General features: G+C 38.6%; 2 protein-coding genes across 2 annotated transcripts in view; one reads left to right on the top strand and one right to left on the bottom strand.

Moving 5' to 3' along the window:
* Nucleotides 1-38: 38 nt before the first annotated feature.
* On the bottom strand, nt 39-3833 carry LOC128865340 (TBC1 domain family member 23). The gene is made up of 5 exons (XM_054105561.1): nt 3748-3833; nt 3521-3662; nt 2314-3205; nt 1631-2131; nt 39-1550 (listed from the first exon to the last, which is right to left on the bottom strand). The coding sequence occupies exons 2-5, from the start codon at nt 3535-3537 to the stop codon at nt 843-845; spliced, it is 2118 nt and encodes a 705-aa protein (XP_053961536.1). The 5' UTR covers nt 3538-3662; nt 3748-3833; the 3' UTR covers nt 39-842.
* Nucleotides 3834-7420: 3587 nt separating this feature from the next.
* The window catches only part of LOC128864577 (protein pinocchio), a 61402-nt gene continuing 43472 nt past the window's right edge, over nt 7421-25350 (top strand). The window contains exons 1-3 of the mRNA XM_054104319.1: nt 7421-7499; nt 7610-7819; nt 9303-9525. Coding sequence (XP_053960294.1) covers nt 9303-9525 — 223 coding nt within the window. The 5' untranslated portion in view covers nt 7421-7499; nt 7610-7819. The remainder of the gene's footprint in view (nt 7500-7609; nt 7820-9302; nt 9526-25350) is intronic.

Below are 25350 nucleotides of genomic sequence, written 5' to 3'. Positions count from 1 at the left end.
AATAACTGACCAAATCTTAGCAAATAACGAACATGCAATAAAAATCTAACATAGTTTTCTTTATTTGGCTACATCTTTTCTACTGTTGTTTGTGAAGCATATTTTAGCTTTCATGTATACATACATAATATTTTTTATCTCACTGGGAATTGGTTAGCTGTTACGTATGGGATTTTTTTATAAAAAGTGTGTATTCAATAGTTTTACCACTTTATTCCATCATCGTGAAGAAACTCAATTGAAAAATATACCTCGTCGAATATCTATTTTTCATTAACGTATTTTTGCATGACAAACTGAAGGCTTGAATTCGTGTGACTCTTTAAGAGATTCGGTTACAGCGTAAAAGAAAATTTAGTTAACGTACATTTCAAACATTAAACACATACAAACGTAAGACATACTTTTAGACAATGCACATTTGAGACGTTTATAACATAATTCTTAAAGAGACAAGTGACGGTCACTTGATGTGTTCCTCTTACTAGAAGAGCATAATAATTCCACAAAAGTTGTATATGTACATATATTAGGAAATGCTGTTAAACAACAACAAGACAGGAAGGATAAGAGAAATTGTCTCTAATATATCAAAAAAGTGGCTTTCTCCCTAGTTCTAAAAAACATAGAACACCCAATTATTCGTCAAATTTTCCGTTTTCCACAAAATATTTTTGCACAAACCATACACATATTGACTTGAATTTCGAATTTAAAATGTACATAAGTAGGTATATCGATTATTATTAAAATCTTTTTTTATCAAATAAAGTTACCAACCCACGCCTCACCGCTCAATACAATTAGTTTTTAACGGTAAAATCAAAGTCACAAGAATTACATTACGTTAATTTAGAGCCGTCTAACGTTTGGACGATGTGCTTCGACACGATTGCAGTCGCTTCACTGGCATTTGGAATAAGGAATCGATCCATGTCAGTAATAAGAAGACCATCTCCATTCGGAAATCCGTACTTGAATGTAATTAAATCGCGGTGTCGTTTTTTAGCAGTTATTTTTACTATACTAGAGAGGGGGCGTCGAACAATTATCTGAGCTTGCCCACGTCCAAGTTCGCGCAACACAATCAAGTGTGTCGCTGTAATAATCAAATGACTGTCGTACATGTACCCATTCATATGCACTTCCTGGCAGCGGAATGCATTTATGATATCCGGCGACTTTAAGTACTGAGTCAAAATGACAATCTCTTTGGCGTCACCGGGCAACTTGGAACCAGCCATATCAGGAGAATCATTTACTTCATGATCGTTGTAATGGTCATCGTTTTCATCGTCAATGCTAAAAACAGGCGCTACATTTCGATATCGCTTTCCATTGCGTTCAGTAGCCGAAACATGGTGATCCTGAACGGCCGATTGGCCACTTGCACTAGCAGCGTGATGATTGCCACCGGTGGTACCAGCACCATTTGATGGGTTCGTAATAATGTCGAAGAGTTTGTCCTTCACTTCGACTGATTTCATTTTCATTGCTGCAGAAAATCTACTAAATATATCGGAGGTTGGTCGATGGGAGTCTCGTCGCGACTGAAAATTTCAGTATAACCCATATCATTTGTTTAATAATATGAAATAATAATTTGCAAATATATATCTAAGGAGGTTACCTGTTGGGTTTGTCCCGCATGCCTTGGATTCCTTAGTTCAACGTTATTTTTCGAACAAACAATGCACTTTTTGACGTCGTGGTCTTCTAGACAATCGGCCATATGGTCTCCAAAATAATCATGTATGGCCATATAGCCTCCAGTTAGCAATGACACATATTGTGTGTTCTTTTGTAAAAATGAAGCCACTACCATATGCGTATACTGATCCTCCTCCATTCGGCCACTTCCCATAAAACAAAGATGTTCGCCACCGGCATTCGAGTTTGCTTCAATAGCCTGACGTTGCGCATTCAGCAAGCCTTGCACAGCTGTAGAGAAAGCAATTGGCTCTAGAAGCATTAAATTGCAATCAAGATGAAATGCTGTCGACAGATGGCCGGCATTGTATTGATCTGCAGGACGACAATCAACCAAAAAGAATCGAACGGCATCGGGGGTTGTTAATTCTATTGATGAATTATCTACTAATTCATAGACCGATACTGGAAGACACAACGCCTATAAAAGTTATGGTTTTACATATGTAAGTACTCATAATTAGTGTGAAATTAAAATATTTAAATATTGTAATAATTAAATATTTATGTATTTGGATTTATAGAAAGTGTTAATGTTTACGAAGATCTGTTTTTCTTATTTTTTTATTTGTATGCATGTTTTAATAAACTATTTCTACTAACCTGCGATACGGTACAGGGTTCATTACTGCGATCTTTCTCACTTTGAGAACCGTAAAGAGCTTTTAAGAAGTCTGTTTTGAACGAGCTTGGTGTCTTCAGCGCGTAATACTGAGCAAGTGAGCAAAAATCGACTACATCATCCGGCTCAAGAGCACAAGGCATATTCGAGAGGAATTTAACCAATTCTTCCTTCGGCGAATCCTTCATTGCTAATATTTTTTCGCGCCCATTAATAAGTATAATTAAGGCCAAGAAAAACACCATAAAAGGGTCTGCATGCTGAAAGTACAAGTCCCACATCGAAAGAATAACCGATAGACCACAGCTCGAAGCGAATAAGCACTGGAACCATTGCATAGAGTACAAGTCTGGTATAACTTTCTTCGTATCCAGCATAGTACACAATTCTGGATCATGATACAGTATAAGTAGACGAAACACGTGAAAAACATTGCCTTTGGGTTTGCAGCCCTTGGGGATGTATGCATCTCGTATGGCTTCAAACAGGTTGTATGTGTCCGATCTATTTAATTTCAATGCCAACAATGGCAATAACAACTCAATCCAGCCATTGTTCCTTTCATACTGAAGATTTCGATTCTTACAATAGAATGTGAGAATCGACTCCAAATCAGAAATCACTGAAACCTTGTCTTCGTCATCGTTGCCAATGCGATCTACTACCACTTGACAGTCCTCACGTAATGTGTTTTGAAAAGGTAGATCGAAAATTTCATTGAAGAGTGACATTTGATCGCTTTTGTGACGCACATCGAGACACACTTGCCAAACATCGGGGCGCAGAGCCTCCGGAATGGATTTACCACGGCAAATTGCATAAATGTCGTTAACATTGCAGTCATCTAAGAGCGCTGACTCTAATTCAATAAGCCTAAAATTGTAATCTTTAATAAGACATTTAAAATATACATACTTATATATTTGTAAGTACAGAGATAAAATTTAGAACAAATAAATAATGATACGATTTTGGATACCTGAATCAACATTTGAGATAAGACAAGGTGATAACGAAATTACATACATATAAAGCGGAAAAACGGTAACTTCTGTGTTTGCTGCAACAATAACAATAAACTACGGAAGCGACACGTAGGTTCATATCGCCATATTGGCTTTGAAACTATTGGTCCGGATTTTCATGACTAACCCATGCAAATTTGAACAAATTTCAGTAAGATCTTACCATAAATTATCATCCATTTCGACAATAATGTTCGCGCAGTGTAAACTGGAAATATTTCTCCTTTGTTTTGTTACTAGTAATAACTTTGTTACAACTGTCTAGTAGCGCATTATAATTCCTTGTGCCACTAACATCGTAAGACCTTTAGAATAAATCTTAACTGTAAATTTTTTTCTTGTATATTTGCTTATGAATTTATATTTTATATTTTTTTTTTCAATGCTTACGAATATGAAAAAGGTTTTATTTATTTTTTCATAACTTGTTTCTTGCCTAGTTTGCCCTTTTTGACGTTTGTTAAGAACGTCAGGTGTTAAACAGGGTTGTAACTGCTAGGTAGTTGGTTGTATTCACTCGTGATGGCACGATTAATCGAACAATTAATATTAATCGGTTATTTCCTTTACTGGTCGCTTTAATTGTATCGTGAAAGCCATTTTGATTAATTGCAATGTTAATCGATTATTTCCAAAATAGTCGAAAGATGTACGCCACTAGAAAATAAAATCATTTCATATCAGCAGCGCTTTTTACAATTTTTTTCAAAAACTTATAACCTACACCAAGAAGCAATCAGCCAAATATAAACACTGTGTTTTTTTTTTTTTTTTGCATCAGGTGGTACGAAGCATCAGAAATTGACACAATCAATAGTGGAAATGGTTGTAATGAACAATTTGCCATTTTCGCATGTGGAAGGTATTCTTTCATATGACACACAGTGTTTATATTTGGCTGGTTGCTTCTTGGTGTAGGTTTTTGGCTCGTGCTTGGCAATTCATTGCTATCTTCTGTGACACAACTGGCTTCATACAATGCTTCATTGTTTCTCTGTAGTACACATTGTACATTAAAGTTGCGATTAATTGATGGTGGAGTTTTTAACTTACTTTTAAAGCTTCAGCCTCCTTTGAGTGTTTCAACTTTAAGTGCTGCATCATATTTGTTGTGGTGTTGGAGCACTTTAAAGTTTTGCAGCACAACTTACACCTTACATCTGTAGAACTCTCCTTTGAAAAATGGTTCCAAACATCACTTCGTATTGGGGGCATTTTCCTTTTTTTTCGCTTGAAAAAAACCTTGGACAATATAAGCTTTTGAAAAAATTGAAAAAAGCGCTGCTGATGTGAAATGATTTTATTTTCTAGTGGCGTACATCTTTCGACTATTTTGGAAATAATCGATTAACATTGCAATTAATCAAAAGGGCTTTCACGATACAATTAAACCGACAAGTAAAGGAAAATAACCGATTAATATTAATTGTTCGATTAATCGTGCCATCACTAAATATGATACATTGATGTACATCAGTGTTTTCTGAATATAGGTATGTATATTAATATGTGATAAATTTTAAACTGCGGCGATTTGTAATATAAAACAATTAATTTAAACATGATTCTTTTTTTTATTTTTGTCAAAAACAAAAATTGCACAATAACACGAAGTTGTGAACAACAAGCAATTAAAAAAATATGTCTTCATGTAATATGTATGTATTTTTATATTTGCAAATCAACCAACGTCTTACGTGAAATTAAAGAGCGGTATATACAGTGGAAAGCAAAACTGTCCGGATGTTTTGCATTAAGAAAGAAAGGTAATGAAAACAATACAAATATAGGTATATTATTAAATGTATGTATTTTTTTCATTTAATTGAATATTATTTTAAATTATAAAGCACAAAAATTCATATATTTGCTTCAAGAAAAATAGAAAAAATTAAAAAAACAACAATTCCATTACTCGGACACTTTTGCACTGATTTGTGTTATATACATTATCACGATATTACTTTGTTAAAATGTAACGGTAGTTGTTCCGTTATTGCTAGCTCGTTGCCAATCTTTTACTCCTGTATTTTTGCATTGTTGTTTGACCTGTGAAGTGATTAACTTGATTTTAAATTCAATAAAACAAAAAATCTTTAAAAAATCTTTTAAATGTGATAAAGTTGTTGAAAAATAATAATTCATGCCGCAAATTGATGAAAAGTTAAATTTAAGTAAATCTACGGTAAATGACATAAAAAAATGATGTAATGAAGCTTGCAATAATAACCAAGGTGGTCGACCAAGACTGCTTTCTGATGGTGATGCCCGGCAGATTGAGCGTTTGCTATATGATAAGGCCATCAAGACACCAAAAAATGCTGCAAAAAGTATTGGCAAGGATGTCAGTTCCTGGACGGCCAGACGCGCATTAAAGAAAATTGGTTTAGTAGCCAGTGTGAAAAAGAAGAAGCCGGCACTTTCCGATAGAAATGTGAAAAGACGCCTTAATTTCTGCAAGGCCCACAAAAATTGGACGGTAGATGACTGGAAACGGGTTATTTGGAGAGACGAAACGAAAGTGAACAGATACCAGTCTGATGGAAAAGAATATTATTGGCATAGGCCGCATGACCGCATCCAAAAGCACCATGTGAAGGAAACGATGAAACATGGTGGTGGCAGTATTATGGTGTGGGGATGTTTTACCTGGTGGAACATTGGACCTTTGGTGAGAATCCAAGGTATAATGAAGAAGGAGGATTATTTGAATATTCTCCACACAAATTTACCGGATTTTGTTGATGAGAGTGCTTATCCGGCCGAAGAAGTTTTTTTTCAACAAGACGGGGATCCGAAGCGCACGGCTAAATTAGTTTCCACCTGACTACAAAACCAAACTTTTAGGACAATGGAATGGCCTGCACAAAGTCCAGACCTGAATCCCATAGAAAACTTATGGGCTATTGTTAAGAGAAAGCTGGGAGCATATGAAAACCCTCCGAAAAATGTTGACGAGCTTTGGGGGAGAATACAGCATGAATGGCGAGCTCTTGACCATGATATCATCCAAAAGTTGGTAGAGAGTATGCCAAAACGTATTGAAAGCGTAATTAAAAATAAAGGCCTTTAGACGAAATATTGAATTGGCAACATTAATTGATTTTAAGCAAATCCCGCAACCTGTGCAAAAGTGTCCGAGTAATGGAATTGCTGTTTCTTAATTTTTTCTATTTTTCTTGAAACAAATATATGAATTTTTGTGCTTTATAATTTAAAATAATATTCAATTAAATGAAAAAAATACATATATTTAATAATATACCTATATTTGTATTGTTTTCATTACCTTTCTTTCTTAATGCAAAACATCCGGGCAGTTTTGCTTTCCACTGTAGTACGTTGTGTAAACGTTTCGAAGTTTGAATTGTTCACCCACAAGTCACTTCTTATATTACTAGCTACTTGACCGATTGATTGTGTGAATTTTTAATCAATTGATACTTTATTGTTTTGAAAAAGAGTTTCTTCGCAACGACGCTAGCATTTACGTGCTCTGAACAATTATCAGTTTTATCAGTTTGCACCTTACCACGAGCACCACAACTTGCGGTTTTGCGGGCTGTGGTTAGTTGCATATTGTTAAATGTTAACTTATGTATTTTTAAAGCAATATTGCTAAGTATATTCTTCTGAAACCTATATCCTTTCGCATGCATGGCCCCAAAAAATACTTTATGATATACTGATCCACTGGGCATACCTATTCAAACCTTTATACGAGTTGTTGTCATAAGCACACTCTGTCCTATTAAGAGACCCGATTTGTCAAGAGGGAAAGAAGGGGTGTTTATTGAGCAATCCTTTTATTAATACACCAAGGGCCATCAGATGTGTGATTAGTTTGAAAGCAAAATCATGAACGTGTAAACTGGACGTTAATGGCTTGAAATTCTCTGCGCGCAAATTGTTGTTGGTGTTTGATTAACACCAAGGCGAATTCGCACAAGGTGACTTTGTTAAAGCAGCTGATTTATTTTTTTCTTGCAATTTCGTTGTGAATTTCAAAGAGGTGTGCTTCTTTGCGCGGGGTACAGGGTATATTCTATCATTCTTGGCTATTTGTTGTAGTCTGTTTGGTGTATGAATTCGCCTTAGCATCATTGATTTGTTGGTTGTTTTTTGGCAGGAGACATTAAGTGGTCTGTCCTTTTCATAAGTTTCTTTCAGTTTTTCAATCAACCGCTGGAAAATTTGCTGCATTCGCTGCATTTTGAAATCGATTATAATATTATTTGTATTTTGTGTGTAGGTTTCTACGGTGCAATCTTCATTGTCATTGGATGTAAAACCTATATTGGCGTATTGGATCCTATCGCGTCGTTTATTACTATTCGAATCCATCGTACCAACCTTCATAAACCCAGGAATTTTTAAAAAAGAAGCTTTCAGGGCAGTTTGGAGTTTAGGGAAACACAATTGGAGATACGTGTGAAGCAAGGAACGCGAAACATTTGGAAAGGTAAAAGATATTTGTTCTCGATGTAATTAAACCAAAAACTTAAAACAAGAGACTTTAAAAAAGTCGCTGTGAAGGTCTCATCGATTTTTATACTTAATATTTGTACATGCATACACATGGTCATATTGTGAACATACAACAACTTTCATATACATGTATGTATGGGATGCTGCAGTTAAGTACATTTAATGCAGTACGATTTATAGAAATTTGAAGCGTGTTTCGAACCTATACGATTTATGCGCATGTGCCTTAGCGGGTACTACTGCGAAATATATTGCCCGTGCTTCTGCCTAAGTTCACAACCATACCCTACGTGGCAATTTATGTCACAAGTGCATGTTTATATATTTATATATACATTACATACATACTTACATTATTAGATGCAGGAATGTGACCATAGATCTATGGTGGGACTGCGTTTTATTTTTGTTGCTATATATCTCTTTATTTCTGTACTTATTTATTTGATTAGTCACTTCATTGATATTTGGTATCGTAGAAGTTTAATTAATCCTCAGAGTTCTGTGTTGTACGGAAAAAAGTCCTTTGACCATTTGGATAAATTTCTGGATAAAAGTGTTTTTCAGAACATTTTATTTGGTAACTATGTGGTAAAATCTTTCCTCATGCATTTTTTTAGTTTTCGTTCATTGGATAGATAACAACCATTCAATAAATTTTATAAAAGGCCACGTGCACTGTATCGAACTTTCGGACAACTGTTTAGTCGGTCTCACTTGAGAGACAAACCGCTGACGTATCCTTTGTTACGTCAGCAAATCATCTTCAATATTAATTAGATTACCGGTTTGATGTTGGGAACACTTTGTATTCTGTACACCGTGTAAAAAACCTGCCTACCGGCCTACTGTTTGATCAGCAAAAAACTCCTCTTGGTGCGCACACTCCTATATCAAATTATAATTTTCAGAAAAAGACAGGGTTGTAAGGTATGTTAAAGCTTGTAACAATTATATTAAATTTTGCTCGAGTTCTTATGTACACTGACGGACGCGTAAATGTGGATAAATCGACTCCTCTCATCATTTTGAGCATTAGGGTACTTCATCCGCTTATAGTGCTCGTTGTAAGCTTACCGAATTGAAATCGCTTGAAAACAGAATAACATCAATCACTATTGTTTGTATATAATTTGATCGATGGTAATATTGATTGCCCCGATCTACTTAAGCAGAAATGTTTCAATCTTGTCAACATAGTCGTGCGGTTTCAACCTCCATTTTATTTCCCTTAATTCAAGCAAACTATTTTGCAACACAAATCTTTAGAATTAATATCTAATATAAAGTTTTCACTGCATCGATCGCTTTTAAATCGAATATTGAATCTTTGCGCTCTTAGTTTGATTTAACTTAGTGTTTAGTGTGCAAGGTTGTTAATGTCTTTCACTGAAATAAAGGAAATGAAAAGATTGCTAAGTAATGAATTTCCAATTGATTTCTTGCTTATTTTTTAGATGAAAAACCGTCACATTTTAAACAGAACCATGGTTACAGAGTGGGAAGATAATATCCTCTTTGATGCCGATGATCCTGATTTCTGTGGTATATCTCCGAGCATTGGAAACGTTTTCAATACAAGTGCTGCGACGGTAACCGCAGCAACTATTGTGGTACCACCGCCTGTGTTTAAGACTGCAGCCACCACAAATGGAAGTTTAAATGCATTGAACGTGAAAGGTAAGTAAATCGTTTATCGCATTAAAAATCGTTATCTAATTCAAAAGAGTTTATGCGATTATATTTGGCTGCTATTGTGTAGCAGCATAAACAATCCCCATACATATACTGGGAATGCTGCTGAAGTGACAGTCCTTGGCCGGATATAAATCCGGGTCGTTCCGGTTACGTAGAAAAAAAAAACAGATTTGATATTATAGTTTACCCATAAATATTATTTACGAAATTTTATTATGTATTCCGGAACTGTGGAAACAATCATGAAGTAGCAACTTAAAGAAGGCACACATAGAAAGATAATTGAAAAAATATGCCGACAATCAGCAGTCAGCGTCTTAAAGACCCCGTAACTTAACAGTAAGCAGAAGAACAGTTGAGAAAAGGATGCGCAGCTATGTTAAAAAGTTATAGGTAGCTAAAAATCCACTAATTTTTGAGAAAAATCGAAGTGCTGCTTTAAAAATTTGCTTAGCTAATCAGTGTAGTAATGAAAAACCTTCATGTTTTCTGATAAATCAAAGGGTGCGCCGACCAGGAAATAAGCGATTTGATCCTACTGATGATCGCTACTATCAAGCAGGAGGCAACATGATGTTTTGGGATGGGGTTGCTTTTCCGGACGCTATTTGACTTCTTCATCGAATCAATAGTTTTATATATAAGCACTTCTTGCAAAACGTGATGCTTCCTTGCGCAGAATGGAGCATGTCCCTTTCGTAGTCAGTCGAACATGGCAATGATCCTGAGCACACACTAAAATAAGTTTTAAACTGAATCAGTATCGAAAATATTAATTGTTAATTATCTATTATAAGTAAGTATATATATATATAAGTTAACACATCCGGTCAGACAAAGTCAACGACTGCAGTTCTGCACGATCAGCAAAGCTGCAACAATGTTTAATGCCAATTATGCCAAACTCCACAATACGTTGCCGTCAACATTCCATGCGCCGTCGCGACGTTGAAACATAATCCATTCAGCATAATCGCTGACAGCGATTATAGGTCAGGGCTAGCTTATGTTAAGAATATTTTGTCATTTATATTGCAGTACGGATTTGACCAATAAAGGAACAAGTAATAATTCTATTTCGCTGATTTAACTTCGTGCTAGAGATCACAAGTGAACAGCCCGAGTATATTAATTATTAACTGGCGCCCAACTGGCAGAACCTGCTCATCAAAGAAATCTCAAGCAAGGAGGCAACATCGTTGGATCGACATCGTTGGACTTGCAGACGGGATAAACAGACGAAAAAGGAGAGCTACAATAACATATAAAAACCATAGTTTTAAAGAAATGTGAGTAGAGTGCTTATTTAAAGTAAATAAATACAAAAATTTAAACAAAAAGTGTTTGTAAAGTGTCTTTGCGACGGAAAATTTTTGAATTAAATTGAAAATCTTATGAGTAAAGAAGAGGTATATGACTTAGAACTAGAGGAACTAATAAAAGATTTAAAAAACAAACTAGTGCCGGAACAAACAAAAAATAAAATGGCAGTGAGTGAAGAAAATCTGAAAGCGCTGCTCGAGTATGCAGTAAACAGTGCATTAGAAAATCAAGCGCAATTATTTGAAAGAAAAATGGAGGAAATGAGAAACGAGTTTAGAAACGCAGAAATTATTGTAGGTATTAAATGTGACGAAACACTGGACATAATAAAATCAGTACCAGACTTTGAGGGAAAAATCGAGACTTATGTTTCGTGGCGGAAAGCCGCACACACTGCATATAAAATCTTTGAAAATTACGTAGGAAGCTCAAAGCATTATCAGGCGCTGGGTATAATTAGGAATAAAATCAAAGGCCCTGCTGATATGGTATTGTCGTCATACGACACTCCACTAAATTTTAAAGCAATTATCAATAGACTTGACTTTACATACGCCGATAAACGCCCCATCTATATAATCGAGCAAGAGTTGTCCGTTCTACGTCAGGGAACCCTGACAATAACCCAATATTATGAGGAAATTGAAAAGAAATCAACATTACTCATAAACAAAACAATTAAGACTTACGATTCTACTTTGGCTGCTTCTCTAAACGAAAAATACAGAGCAGATGCATTGAGAGTCTTCATTTCAGGCACAAAGAAATCTCTCAGTGACATTCTATTTTCAGCAAGGCCAAAAGATTTGCCATCAGCACTGGCACTTGCACAGGAAGTTGAATCTAATCATGAACGCTTCCAATTCGCTAGTAGTTTTGCTAGGAATAATGAAGAAAGAGCTCAGCGTGAGGAACAGAGACAGCAAAGGCAGCCCACTGTAGAAAGTACCCCAAACCAAGTAAAAACTCCATTTTACAAACAAAAAACCCAAAACAATAGCCCGAATATAAAACAAGAACCACCACAACCTATGGACGTTGACACTTCATCTCGGTTTAGGCAAACAACTCAATACCCAAACCAAGGTGGTTCCTACCAAAATCAGGTGCCAAAAAGAGCAAGTAGTGGAACAGCTAGAACTACCGGTCCCAAACAACAGAGAATTAATCATCTCTCACAAGATGAAAATTCTGAAGGTCAATCGGAACAAGAGTACCAAGCAGTAGCGGAGGCTGAGGTATCAGATTTGGAAGATGAGGATCAGATTCAAGAGGTCAATTTTTTAGAAATTGCTCCCTGTTACCGTTTGTAGAGCGAACGATAACAGGTAGACAGATTAAATTAGTTATAGACACAGGCGCTTCAAAAAACTATATAAAACCAATCCCGGAACTTAAAAATGTAACTAAAGTTAAAGAAAAATTTTTAGTTAAGTCACTTCATGGCTTTAACGCCGTTCAAGAGAAATGTCTTATGCACCTTTTTAATACAACAACCACATTTTTTTTACTTCCCAGCTTATCAAGCTTTGATGGAATAATAGGACTTGATTTTTTAAAAAAAATTAACGCAAATCTAGATTTGAAAAATAACGTCTTAAAAACAAAAAATGGATCTGAAATAATTCAATATAAAAAAAGCCCAAATGTTAAATTTACCGAAGTAGAAAATATAAAAGTTCCGCAAGAAATTGAAAAAGAATTTAAGAAAATGTTACAAGAAAAAATAAATGTTTTCGCTGACCTTAACGAATCTCTTCCTTACAACACAAATATTATCGCTACAATTCGAACAGAAGACGAAAAAGCAGTGTTCTCTAGACTTTACCCATACCCATTTGGAGTATCAGAGTTTGTCAATAACGAAACTAATGACATGCTGAGAAACAATATTATCAGACCATCTAATTCACCGTATAATAATCCGGTGTGGGTAGTAGATAAAAAGGGTCTAGACGAACAAGGAAATAGGAAAAAACGCCTTGTAATTGACTTTAGGAAACTTAATTCAAAAACTGTTGATGACAAATACCCTATACCGAACATTGTAGCTATTCTCTCAAACCTTTGTAAAGCCAAATATTTCACGACACTCGATCTGAAATCAGGATTTCATCAAATACTTCTTGCAGAAAAAGATAGAGAAAAAACTGCATTTTCTGTAGGAAATAGGAAGTATCAATTTTGCAGACTTCCCTTTGGTTTGAAGAATGCCCCCGGAATTTTCCAACGAGCAATTGACGACGTACTTAGAGAACAGATTGGGAAGTCATGCTACGTCTACGTGGATGACGTGATCATATTCTCTGAAAATATGCAAAATCATGTTCACCACATCGCCTGGGTACTAGATAAATTGTATAACGCTAACATGTGGGTATCACGGGAAAAATCTCACTTTTTTAAAGAAAAGGTCGAGTATCTTGGATTTGTGGTCTCCCGTGGCGGTATAACAACTAATCCCAGCAAAGTTGAAGCACTTAGCAAATGAAAATATGACCGACACCCACAAAAACAGTACATTGGCCAAACGCCAGTCCCTAATCAAGTAGGAGAAATTCTCCATATTGACATTTTTTCTACAGATAAAAAGTATTTTCTAACCTGTATTGATAAATTTTCTAAATTTGCCATTGTTCAGCCCATAGCTTCCAGAACGATAATAGATATTGAGTCCCCCATCTTACAGCTCATGAATTTCTACCCTAATACTAAAATTATCTACTGCGATAACGAACCATCACTGAATTCAGGAACAATAAGGTCTCTTTTAAAAAACCGGTTTAATGTTGATATTGTAAATTCGCCACCACTACATAGTACTTCAAATGGACAGGTAGAAAGATTTCACAGTACTCTTGCAGAAATTGCCAGATGCTTGAAATTAGAAAAACAATTAAATGACACTACTGATATTATACTTCAGGCAACAATAGAATACAATAAATCAATTCACTCAGTCGTTAATTCATGCATCCCCACCAGAATTCGAAGCAGAAATAAAAGAAAAAATATCTAAAGCGCAAGATCTGCTACCGAAAAGACAAAACGCGGACAGAAGAAATAGAACTTTTCAAATAGGCGACAAGGTACTTATGAAATTAAATAAAAGACTTGGTAACAAGCTAACTCCTTTGTTTGAGGAAGTCATTGTGAAAGCCGATTTGGGGTCAACGGTTCTTATAAAGGGGAGGGAGGTACACAAGGATAACATAAGATAAAAAAAATAATTATCCTTCCAGTACTTATTCTGCTCTGTATCCTATCTTTACTAGGGTTTGGATTCTTCGCCTTCTACTTCTAGTAGCAGCAGCAGCTGGAAAGATTATCAATTACTCGAACTCGGACTATATTCCCATCATGGACGGAAACGTAGTTATTTGGGAAAATTTTAAAATTTTAAGACATTCTTCTAATCTCACAATGTACTCGGAAATTGCCGAGGAAACTAATTCACTTATGAAACATTTCCCACAGTCTCATATGAGACAAATTCTTGAATCAGATTTAGGTCATATTAGGACACTGCTAGAAACGGTTAATATTCACCATAGGCAAGCTAGGAGTATAAATATTTTAGGAACAGCTTTAAAGATAGTAGCGGGAACTCCTGACTTTGATGACTTCGAAAATCTGAAATTTCACCAGCAAAAACTAACTGACTCAATTGAACAACAGGCAGTTATAAATACAAAAGTACAAGAAAAAATTAATAACTTAACAGAATCCGTAAATAAAATAATTAGATTTGCAAAAGAGAAACAGATCGATACAGGAAACCTCTATCAAGCATTACTCACAAGAAATAGAATTATAATCTCTGAACTCGAAACATTAATGTTGTCTATTACACTCGCAAAGATTCAAATTATAAACCCAACAATTCTTGACTCTAATGACCTAAGTCAAATTTTAAATGAGCACTCTACAAATTTAACTATAACAGATTTAATTGAAATAGCTTATGTAAAAGTCTTTTTAGATCATAATTTTGTACACTTTCTTATCAAGTACCCAAATCCTAGCGTAATATGTAAGAAAATAACCATATTCTCCGTTCAACATAATGGAACGATACTTGACCTCGAAGAAAATAACAACGTCGCAGATTGTAGTAACAATATCTTAGCAATTGGAAACTGCACCGCTACTCTCACCTCTACATTCTGCAAACAGCTGAAATCAACAACTTGTGCGCAGCAACTACATTCTGGAGGTATAGCACACTGTAAGACTCGTCCCAGCCACCTGCAGCCGCTGATGGTAATTGACGATGGTATCATCGTTATCAACGAAGCTACAGCTACAATACAGATGAATAACAACACGGATAGAGTCATCCACGGCACACACTTGCTGACGTTTGATGAGGAAATCTACGTGAATGGGTCTCTTTGAAAATACCAAAAACATACTCAGGCGTCATCCAGGCCCAGCAATATCGGCAACCCTAAACATAACTGGCCACCGAGAGATTTTAAGCATGCCCTATTTTCAGAGGCTGAACTTTGAGAATCTTCAATATATTGGAAACATCGAAAAAAAACTGTCAATATGGCCTATGATGTTTGCAGCATCTCTTGTCACTCTGATCATCGGTCTCGTCGTCTTCAAGGTTCATCAAAAATGCAAAGAGAATAAACAACAAATCTCGATACGAGCTGTCATCGACACTTTGAGGAAAACCGAGGACGGCCTTCAAACTAGTGAGGGAGGAGTTAACACATCCGGTCAGACAAAGTCAACGACTGCAGTTCTGCACGATCAGCAAAGCTGCAACAATGTTTAATGCCAATTATGCCAAACTCCACAATACGTTGCCGTCAACATTCCATGCGCCGTCGCGACGTTGAAACATAATCCATTCAGCATAATCGCTGACACAGCGATTATAGGTCAGGGCTAGCTTATGTTAAGAATATTTTGTCATTTATATTGCATTACGGATTTGACCAATAAAGGAACAAGTAATAATTCTATTTCGCTGATTTAACTTCGTGCTAGAGATCACAAGTGAACAGCCCGAGTATATTAATTATTAACTTATATATATATAATACGTGCCCTTTTTTGGGTGTTTGGCCGAGCTCCTCCTCCTATTTGTGACCTACAGTTTCAAGCCGATTCCGAACGGCAGATATTTTTTATGAAGAGCTTTTTCATGGCAGAAATACACTTTACCATTGCCTGGCGAGGGGCGACCGCTATTAGAAAAAACGTTTTCTTCATTTTTTCGTTTCACCGAGATTCGAACCTACGTTCTCTCTGAATTCCGAATGGTAATATAGTATAGCGGGCGCCGTAGCCGAATGGGTTGGTGCGTGATTACCATTCGGAATTCACAGAGAGGTCGTTGGTTCGAATCTCGGTGAAAGCAAAATTAATAAAAACATTTTTCTAATAGCGGTCGCCCTTCGGCAGGCAATGGCAAACCTGCGAGTGTATTTCTGCCATGAAAAAGCTTCTCATAAAAATATCTGCCGTTCGGAGTCGGCTTGAAACTGTAGGTCCCTCCATTTGTGGAACAACATCAAGATGCACACCACAAATAGGAGGAGGAGCTCGGCCAAACACCTAACAGAAGTGTACGCGCCAATTATATATATTTTTTTCTTAATATAGTATAGAAAACTGTTAAAAGCGGAAAAGTTATTATTCGACGAGAAAGATGAGTACATCGCTAAAAGTTCTTACGTTTTACTCTGTTAGTTTTTTTTAAAACGAATCACTTGCACTTCAATTCTGCTTTTTGACTCAATTGCACAAAAGTGAGGTTATTTCGAAATGTCATAAAGTCATGGACCATTTTTTTGCGTTTTTTTTATTGCTATATAGAGTATACATATATTTGATGATGTATATTTGAAGTTTTTGTTGTTGTTGCTGATTTTGTAGCAGTTTAATAAAGCTGTATTTGTGTTATAATGCCTATGAATAAGATTTAGTAAGGGTTTGAGTGAAAAGTAATGAGCCTTCCCGTTGGCCTTCCCCTTCCACTAGAAACCGGTCCCAGTTCGCTGGCAACAGCGGTGCAGTCAACATCACTCCACGCGTGAAAGCTGTTTTAAAAGTGTGTTAGGATTTTGCAGTGGCGAAAATGCAGCGATCGTTGGAGTAACGTTACTCGATCAAATTTTGCGTAAAGCTAAACAAAACGAGTACCGAAGCCATTGGGCTACTCAAGGAGGCTTACGGGGACCAATCTCTGTCCAGTGCCCAGGTAAAGCGGTGGCACAAGTCGTTCAAGGAAGTCCGGGAGGACGTCGAAGACGAACAGCGATCTGGAAGGCCTTCGACGACGCAAACAGACGAAGATGTGAACCGGGTTCGTGAATTTTTGAACATTGACCGTCGTGCTAGTCTACGTGAGATTAGTGAAGAGTTAAATTTAACTTATTACAATGTGCGGAAAATCGTGACCGGAAAACTTGAAATGCGCAAAGTGTATGCCAAATTGGTTCCAAAAAACTGTGACAGCCTAATTGAACTCGATTCCGGCGGATGAGTATAAAAAATGTTTCCTGCAGTGGAAGGACCGCTACCAGCGGTGTATTGACGCTCAAGGATCCTATTTTGAAGAGTATTAGTTGTATAAGCCAAAAGGTTTAATAAAACTGCTTAAAAAAAATAAGGCTCATTACTTTTCAATCAAACCCTGTATGTTCATAAAGATATAGACTGATGAATTATGACTACGTATCACTTCAGTATGTTTTGTTCGATACTGCATGTATGTATGTATGTATGTACGCAAATAGTGTAAAAATAACTACACTGTGCACTGAGTGTAAAAACAACCGTCACCCTTGAACGAGTTGTCGGTGTCTGCTAGAAAGACTTTATTACCTTTTGAGTCAAAATTTACAATTTTAATGATTTTCAACTTGTCAGTCTTCACTTACTTTACTGTTATTGCAGATTAGAATTTATATATTATATGTATTTTTACAATACCGTAGCAACAATCTGGCCTACTGTTCCCTCAGTTTTTCTTGGTTGTAGGTCGTTGCTTCTGGTCAACATCCTTAGACAAAAAAATTTAATATTCTTAGCAAAATTGGGTAAACACAAAAACCTCATTTGTTTCATAGCTGTTAAGATATCACATTCCAATTTTTCGCTTTTACAGTGTTTCTTATCATCTAACAGACAAGTCTCGGTTGCATCGATCGAGTAGCTTTTGGCTTATTAATTAACAATGAACTGTTATTATTTTATATACTTACTTATATCTGACCATTTTGTGATATTGAACTCACTCTTTCATTAACTTAGCTTTTATTTTACTATAGAATTTTAAGAATTTATTACCTATTCAGTATCACTCCCTATCAGACATACGTCAATGAAAATTGGATTACTATGAATAATGTTTATCTCTCTTCCCTCTCCAGTTCTGTAGTATTAATTCAGTAACGCTGTTCTATTATAATTTATTGCCTCATAAATCCACAAATTACTAGTAATATACACATGCTAGAAAAAGTCTGCGTTCACCCACTGTTATAAAGTATTAAAATAATTTAACGTGTTTATCTTAAAACTCTCAGTTATTTCTTTTCACTTATTTCAAAGAAAATTATTCGTAGAGGGTATGAACAAAATTTTTTGGAGTTTGAGCTGCGTCGTGTTCAGATAACGGGATTGTAGTACAGTTTCTTAAATAGGCTGAGCAGAAAAAGTGTGCGTTCATTTCGAATAGTGACGATTATTTGCATGGCAATTACGTTAAATTTAATTTTAAATCATTCATGTAGTTGACGCGGTTAAGAACAAATCTAAAGAGGGAAAAATTGATATTAGAAATACATTTTTTGCTACTGTGGACCAAAGGCGAAAAGAAATAGATATTGGTGAAAGGAAAATCATTGTAAGTTTGTGGCAAAATAGTAAGAGCTATCGGGAAATCGCGAAAATTGTTGGGAGGCAATACTCCTCGGTCCAAAGAGTGATAAACAACTTCAAGCAAACGAATTGTTTGGAGTCTAAGCCTCGTTCTGGGCGTCCAAAAAAACTGACGGAAAGAGAAGAACGCAACATAACTATTCTTGTGAAGTCCAATCCACGACTAACAGCAAGCCAAATTTCAAAAGACATAGAAGTAAAATACCAAAAGAAAGTACATCCAGATACAGTAAGAAAAATTCTAAAAAGAATCGGATTTCACGGCAGAGTGGCCCGAAAAAAACCCTTCATATCGCGAGTAAATCGACTTAAGCGGATGGCTTTCGCCAAGGAATACGTAAACAAGCCACCAGAGTGTTGGAATAGTGTGATTTTTTCAGATGAGAGCAAGTTTTGCATTTTCGGGATAAAAGGTCGTAAAATTATTTGGAGGAAAAACGGAACGGTTTATTGAGTCGATAATGAACAGATATGATTATCTCGATATTTTAAAAACGAATTTGAAAGAAAGTGCAATCAAACTGGGGCTCGGTGAAAGATTTGTTTTCCAACAGGACAACGACCCGAAACACACAGCAGAGATTGTTAGGTTGTGGTTGTTGTATAATGTTCCAAAACAACTTCGCACACCCCCACAATCACCTGACCTTAACCCCATTGAGCACTTATGGGACGTTCTAGAAAAAAAAAAAACGAGAGCGTATAATAACTAGCAAGGAAATGCTTAAGAACGCGCTTAAAGAGGAATGGGAAGCCATAAGTCCAGAAATAACAGCCAAACTAGTTGGCTCAATGAAAAGACGCCTTCTAGAAGTCATAAAAAGGCGTGGATATCCAACTAGCTATTAATTTTAAAACATTCCTATGATCTTAAGCCTTTTATTTTATTATTATTGAAGTGAACGCAAACTTTTTCCGTTTAGTTTGAATGGCCTTTTTAATTTTATGTGATCTCATTTTGAATTTGATTTTGTTATTGGTAGCGAAATATGTGTGATAGTTACGTTTAAGTGAACTAAATAAAACTCATTAAAAAAAATGTCTGAAATATTTATTGCTTTGAACTTTTTCTAATGCAAAGAATATTTGCATAGGTGAACGCAGACTTTTTCTACTATGTGTATGTACAAATTATAGGTCTTTTTAAATATGCCCACACATGTATGCATTTCATAATAATAACACTATGTAACAACTTTAGAAAAGCTCGTTTCGAACGGCCTGGACTATATAGACGGATAGATCGTTCTTGTCCAGGCAAATTTTTATTTACTCTCATAAATTTTTTCGTCCGGTAGAGTGCTAAAGTAGGGTTCACCGTCCAGTTTGCATTGTAACTAGTTAACAATAAATAAACTAACGAACAATCTTCTTTTGGTTTTTGAATAATACAATTAATACTATGATGCTTTGCACGAGACTTGCAAAGGAGTTGACTAATGCATGAGGTAGTTTTAACCTTTCAAACCGTTTGCGTTGGTCGGTGATGATGAGATCACCTATCCATATGAGATAGGACATTTTTTTTTTCTAATAACAACTGCAACTGGTTCTATGCTGAGATCGCGTTCAAGGTCGCTGATGCGTACATCCAGGGCGCGTTAGTAGCGCAGCGCAAGGCTTTATTCTGTAACTTTTGGATTTGAAGTATGTTGCTGGAGCTTGAGCAACCATAGCTGGATCCCGTACGTCTAAATAGGTTTTAGCATTTGCTTGCAGAGTAGTATTTACTATTCTAGTAGTGTTCAAGGGTATTTGAATTTTGTTCACATAACGGTTGTATGTGACAGCATAAAGCAATGGAGATAGATATAGATATATATGGATGTATATCCCAAAACGCCCAGAATGAGTAGAGGAGTCGATTTAGTCATGCCTGTTTGTCCGTTCGTTCGTGTGCACGATATATATATATATAATTGGCGCGTATACCCTTTTTGGGTGTTTTTCCGAGCTCCTCCTCCTATTTATGGTGTGCGTCTTGATGTTGTTCCACAAATGGAGGGACCTATTCCCATGGCAGCCGGTTCTACGTTACCGGAATGACTCGGGTTTTTCCCGACCAAGGGCTGCCGCCCAAGTAAACTAGCCCTATCTAGAGTACCGTATCCCACCCCCAATCTTTCGTCACAGGAGCAAATCATTGCAGCACGTTTGCTCCAAATACTTCTCTTCCGGGCTGGCGTCGAACCCAACCCCGGACCAGAAGTATTTTACTGCTGCATTTGCCACAAACGGCTCCACCCGAACTCCACCTCGGTTAGGTGCAATAGGTGCAACAGGTGCAACGGGTGGTGCCATCTTTAGACCTGCTCAGGCCTTAACACTCACAGTGAGTGGTTCACAAGGTATGTGGCCACGTGTTGCTCCCGCCCACAGGCGGTCCCTGCCTCAACGGCGATACTGCCCTCAGTGCCGGCGCGTCAAACTGCCGCCACCAACAACACCTCAACGGTAAGGAGCAACACAACTCCCTCTCTGACCCACAACCCTCCTCCTGCTCCCCCAGGGCGGGGACAAACCAGCAGCTCTTGGTCCCCCCCACACTCTGCTCTGTGTGTCAGACCGTAGTTCCTCGGAACTTGAAAACTGTCCAATGCAATTCTTGCAGTGGCTGGTGCCATTTTCGGAGGTGCTCCGGCCTGCACACCACCCGTGAGTGGACACGCGACTTCGTTGCCCCCTGCTGCAGAGCTCTGCACCCGCAACCGACCCCAGTGGCGCGGCCGCCAGTCAACATCAGGCCACTACCAATTTTGCGGAACGCACAGCAGGACCAACTTAAACAACATCACGCATCCTTCACCCCCCGAGTTACGACCAAGCTTCAAGCTATTGCAACTGAACTGCGACGGACTCACCTTAGAATGTCAAGGTATAGCTGTCCGGTCAGACGAAGCCGAGCTCGAAATTTATAATATCTATATACCCCCTGTCACCTGCTGCCTGGCAGGATATCTCCCTGATATTGGTGCGATCATCAGGGGAGAAAACCGATTGGTAGTAGGCGACTTTAACGCGCATCACGATCTTTGGCATTCAAGCGTGCCAAATAATCGTAGGGGACAGCTATTGGCAGATCAGATAGGCGATTCGACATTCAGCACTGTAAACGACGACGCCCCCACGTTAGTGGGCAATTGCAGCAGCTCGCCTGACATCACAATTGCTAGCGCAGGTCTGATAAATAGCATAACCTGGCGACCTATGCTATCTCTTGCATCAGACCACTTGCCCATTATCATCTCGATCGAGAAACCTGCCGACTTTGTTTCCGCCGATCACCGGTCATATATCAACTTTAACAAAGCTGATTGGACCAGATTCGCGGAATTTACTGAGGACCTCTTCGCAGCCCTACCCATGCCCACCGATTTGCGCGCAGGCGAACGCGCATTCCGCAAGGTGATCACAGCCGCCGCGGCTCGCTTCATACCCGCTGGAAGGATCCGGGACATACATCCCAATTTCCCAACCGAAGCAGCTGTTCTGGCGAATGAGCGTGATCGCCTACGCCAGGCCGATCTCGGGGATCCTCGAATAAAGGATCTCAATTCGGAGATCCGGCAACTGGTAACCCGACATAAGCAGACCAAATGGATAGAGCATCTGAAGTCCTGCAACTTCGCCTCTGATGTGAGCAAGCTCTGGTCCACCGCAAGGTCCCTGTCGAACCCGACGAAGCACAACGACAAGGTGGATATCACCTTCAACGGTCGTACTTCGTCGGATCCGAAGAGATGCGCGAGCTACTTTAGCCGGCAATTTATACTGCATCCTCCGGTCGACAGATCCAAACGTTGTGCCACCAGACGGTTGCACAAACTGACATACACCAGTGCACCGCTTGCTTTCTTCAGCGACGAGGTTCAGGGGGCCATCAAACATATGAAACCATCTAAAGCCATTGGCCCTGACGGACTTAACATGCTGATGCTGAAAAAGCTGGGTCCATTGGGAGTAGAATTGCTCACCAAGGTCTTCAACCTGTCTATGGTAACTCTCATCATTCCTGATAAGTGGAAATTAGGGAGAGTGGTCCCACTACTGAAGCCAGGGAAACCCGCCAACCAAGGGGAGTCCTATCGTCCGATAACTCTCTTTCCCCAGCAGTGAAGACTCTTGAAGCCCTTCTACTCCCACTCCTCACAGAACACCTGACTCCAGCCTCACACCAGCATGGTTTCCGAAGAGTGCACAGCACCACCACAGCACTCACCGTCATAAACACCCAGGTAAACCGCGGACTAAACCAAAACCGCCCCTGTGAGAGGACTGTCCTAGTAGCGTTGGACTTACAAAAGGCTTTCGATACAGTCAGCCACGCCACGCTACTAGATGACATTTTACAGTCGACACTCCCGCCAGGGCTGAAGAGGTGGACCGCGACCTACCTGAGTGGTCGTCACTCGTCGGTGATATTTCGAGACCAAACTTCAAAACAGAAAAATAAAGCAAGGAGTACCGCAGGGTGGTGTCCTTTCACCCTTGCTTTTTAATTTCTACATTTCGAAACTCCCCCAACCACCAGAGGGAGTCTCACTGGTCTCATACGCTGACGACTGCACGATAATGGCGTCGGGCAATGACATTGATGGCCTATGCACAAAAGTAAACGACTACCTCGCCCGCCTTTCTCGCTTCTTCACTGCGAGAAACCTACAACTTTCTCCCACTAAATCCACGGCGACCCTTTTTACCACCTGGACAAAGGAGGTCAAGCTGCAACTTCAGGTTCACGTCGATGATACCCCAATACTGACGGTCAACAACTTCAGAATATTGGGAGTAACCTTTGACAGCTTGCTCTCCTTCTCAGCGCACACAACCGCTATTGCAACGAGAGTACAGAATCGCAACAAGGTCCTCAAGTCGCTTGCCGGCTGCACTTGGGGCAACGACAAAGAAATGTTGCTGTCGACTTTCAAAGCAATAGCCCGACCGGTTCTTAACTATGCTGCGCCTGTCTGGTCGCCTGGAAGCAGTGATACGCGGTGGACGAAGCTCCAGACCTGCCAAAATACTGCAATAAGGACCGCGACAGGATGTCTCCCGATGTCCCCTATCCAACACCTGCATGACGAGGCTCACATGCTTCCTGTAAAGGAGCATAACAAACTGCTCAGCAAGCAGTTTCTGCTAGGGTGTCACCGTAGGCCTCACCCATGCAGACACCTGCTTGAGCCTGAGCCACCTCCTAGGCACGTCAGGAGGCACTTCCTCAACTACGTGGACGAGATCCTGGACGAAACAGACATACCACTCCAGGATCCCACAGTGTACAGACAGGCCATAAACGACATTCATCGGGATACCCTTACCACCTTCCTAGGCTCCCGACTCCCGAATGCCGTTATCGGAGTCCAACCACCACCAATTGCAGACGAAGAGCTTCAGCTTCTCCGAGAGTCCCGCGTAACCTTGGCACAATTACGTTCTGGATACTGTAGCAGGTTAAACTCCTACTCATCCAGAATCGACCCCGACATACTAAACATATGTCCGGCATGTGAAGGCACCCCGCACGATACTAACCACCTTTTCACATGCCCCATCAAACCCACTCATCTAACACCTCTCTCCCTCTGGACCCAACCCGTCAAAACAGCTAGTTTCCTGGGCCTACCGTTCGATGAGCTAGACGAAGACGACCGGTGATTACACTACACTGACAGGGCAAAGATACTGCTACAACAACAACAACAACCTACAGTTTTAAGCCTACTCCGAACGGCAAATATTTTTATGAGGAGCTTTTTCATGGCAGAAATACACTCGGAGGTTGGCCATTGCCTGCCGAGGGGCAACCGCTATTAGAAAAATGTTTTTCTTAATTTTGGTGTTTTCACCGAGATTCGAACCGACGTTCTCTCTGTGATTTGCGAATGGTAGTTACGCACCAACCCATTCGGCTACGGCGGTGGCCGTGTGCACGATAACTCGAGCAAAAAAAAAAATATTTCAATGAAACTTGAAACACTTACTCCTTATCACGATTCATGCCAAAAATTAACAGCCAGCCTAAACAAAGTTTTACTAAAAGAACCAATCAAATGATCATAGATCAGGGCAAGTATTTGACATCTTTTCTCTTTTTGATAAAAAAAAAAATTGATTTATAAATGTACACGCTAAAGATGACTTGTAAAAAACAAATCTTTAAATTAGATTCATACAGTTTCCGAAAATATAATTCGATTTTTTTGCTCGAGGTTTTTTAGGTAATTTTGAGAAAGTATTTTTCGAGCAAGATAAAAATTGAGAAGGTAGGTTAGTAGGTTAGATGACAAGACTACCCCATGCACTACAAGTAGGACTTACGTGAGTTTTTAATATCATAAAATGGACCACAATCTGCGAACAATTTTAGGGAAGAGAAAACCGTCTACAGCTATCCAGTGCTGTTGATGTAGTGGAGCCCTTATATAGGCTGGAGAATTTCTTCAAGCCATCCCCAAAGGGCACGCTAAGTAATCTCAAGCGCCTAGCCGTCAGAGCCTAAAGCTTCTGCAATAGAGGTTGTACGGAGTTTCAGACTTCTCCGCATGAGTACCGATCACCCAGTGGCCAGTGAACACC

Source organism: Anastrepha ludens, chromosome 5 (genome assembly GCF_028408465.1).
Source record: "Anastrepha ludens isolate Willacy chromosome 5, idAnaLude1.1, whole genome shotgun sequence".
In the NCBI taxonomy this organism is placed as follows: domain Eukaryota; kingdom Metazoa; phylum Arthropoda; class Insecta; order Diptera; family Tephritidae; genus Anastrepha; species Anastrepha ludens.
The sequence above is the reverse complement of the archived record's forward strand: the minus strand, read 5'-3'. Positions and strand labels throughout refer to the sequence as shown.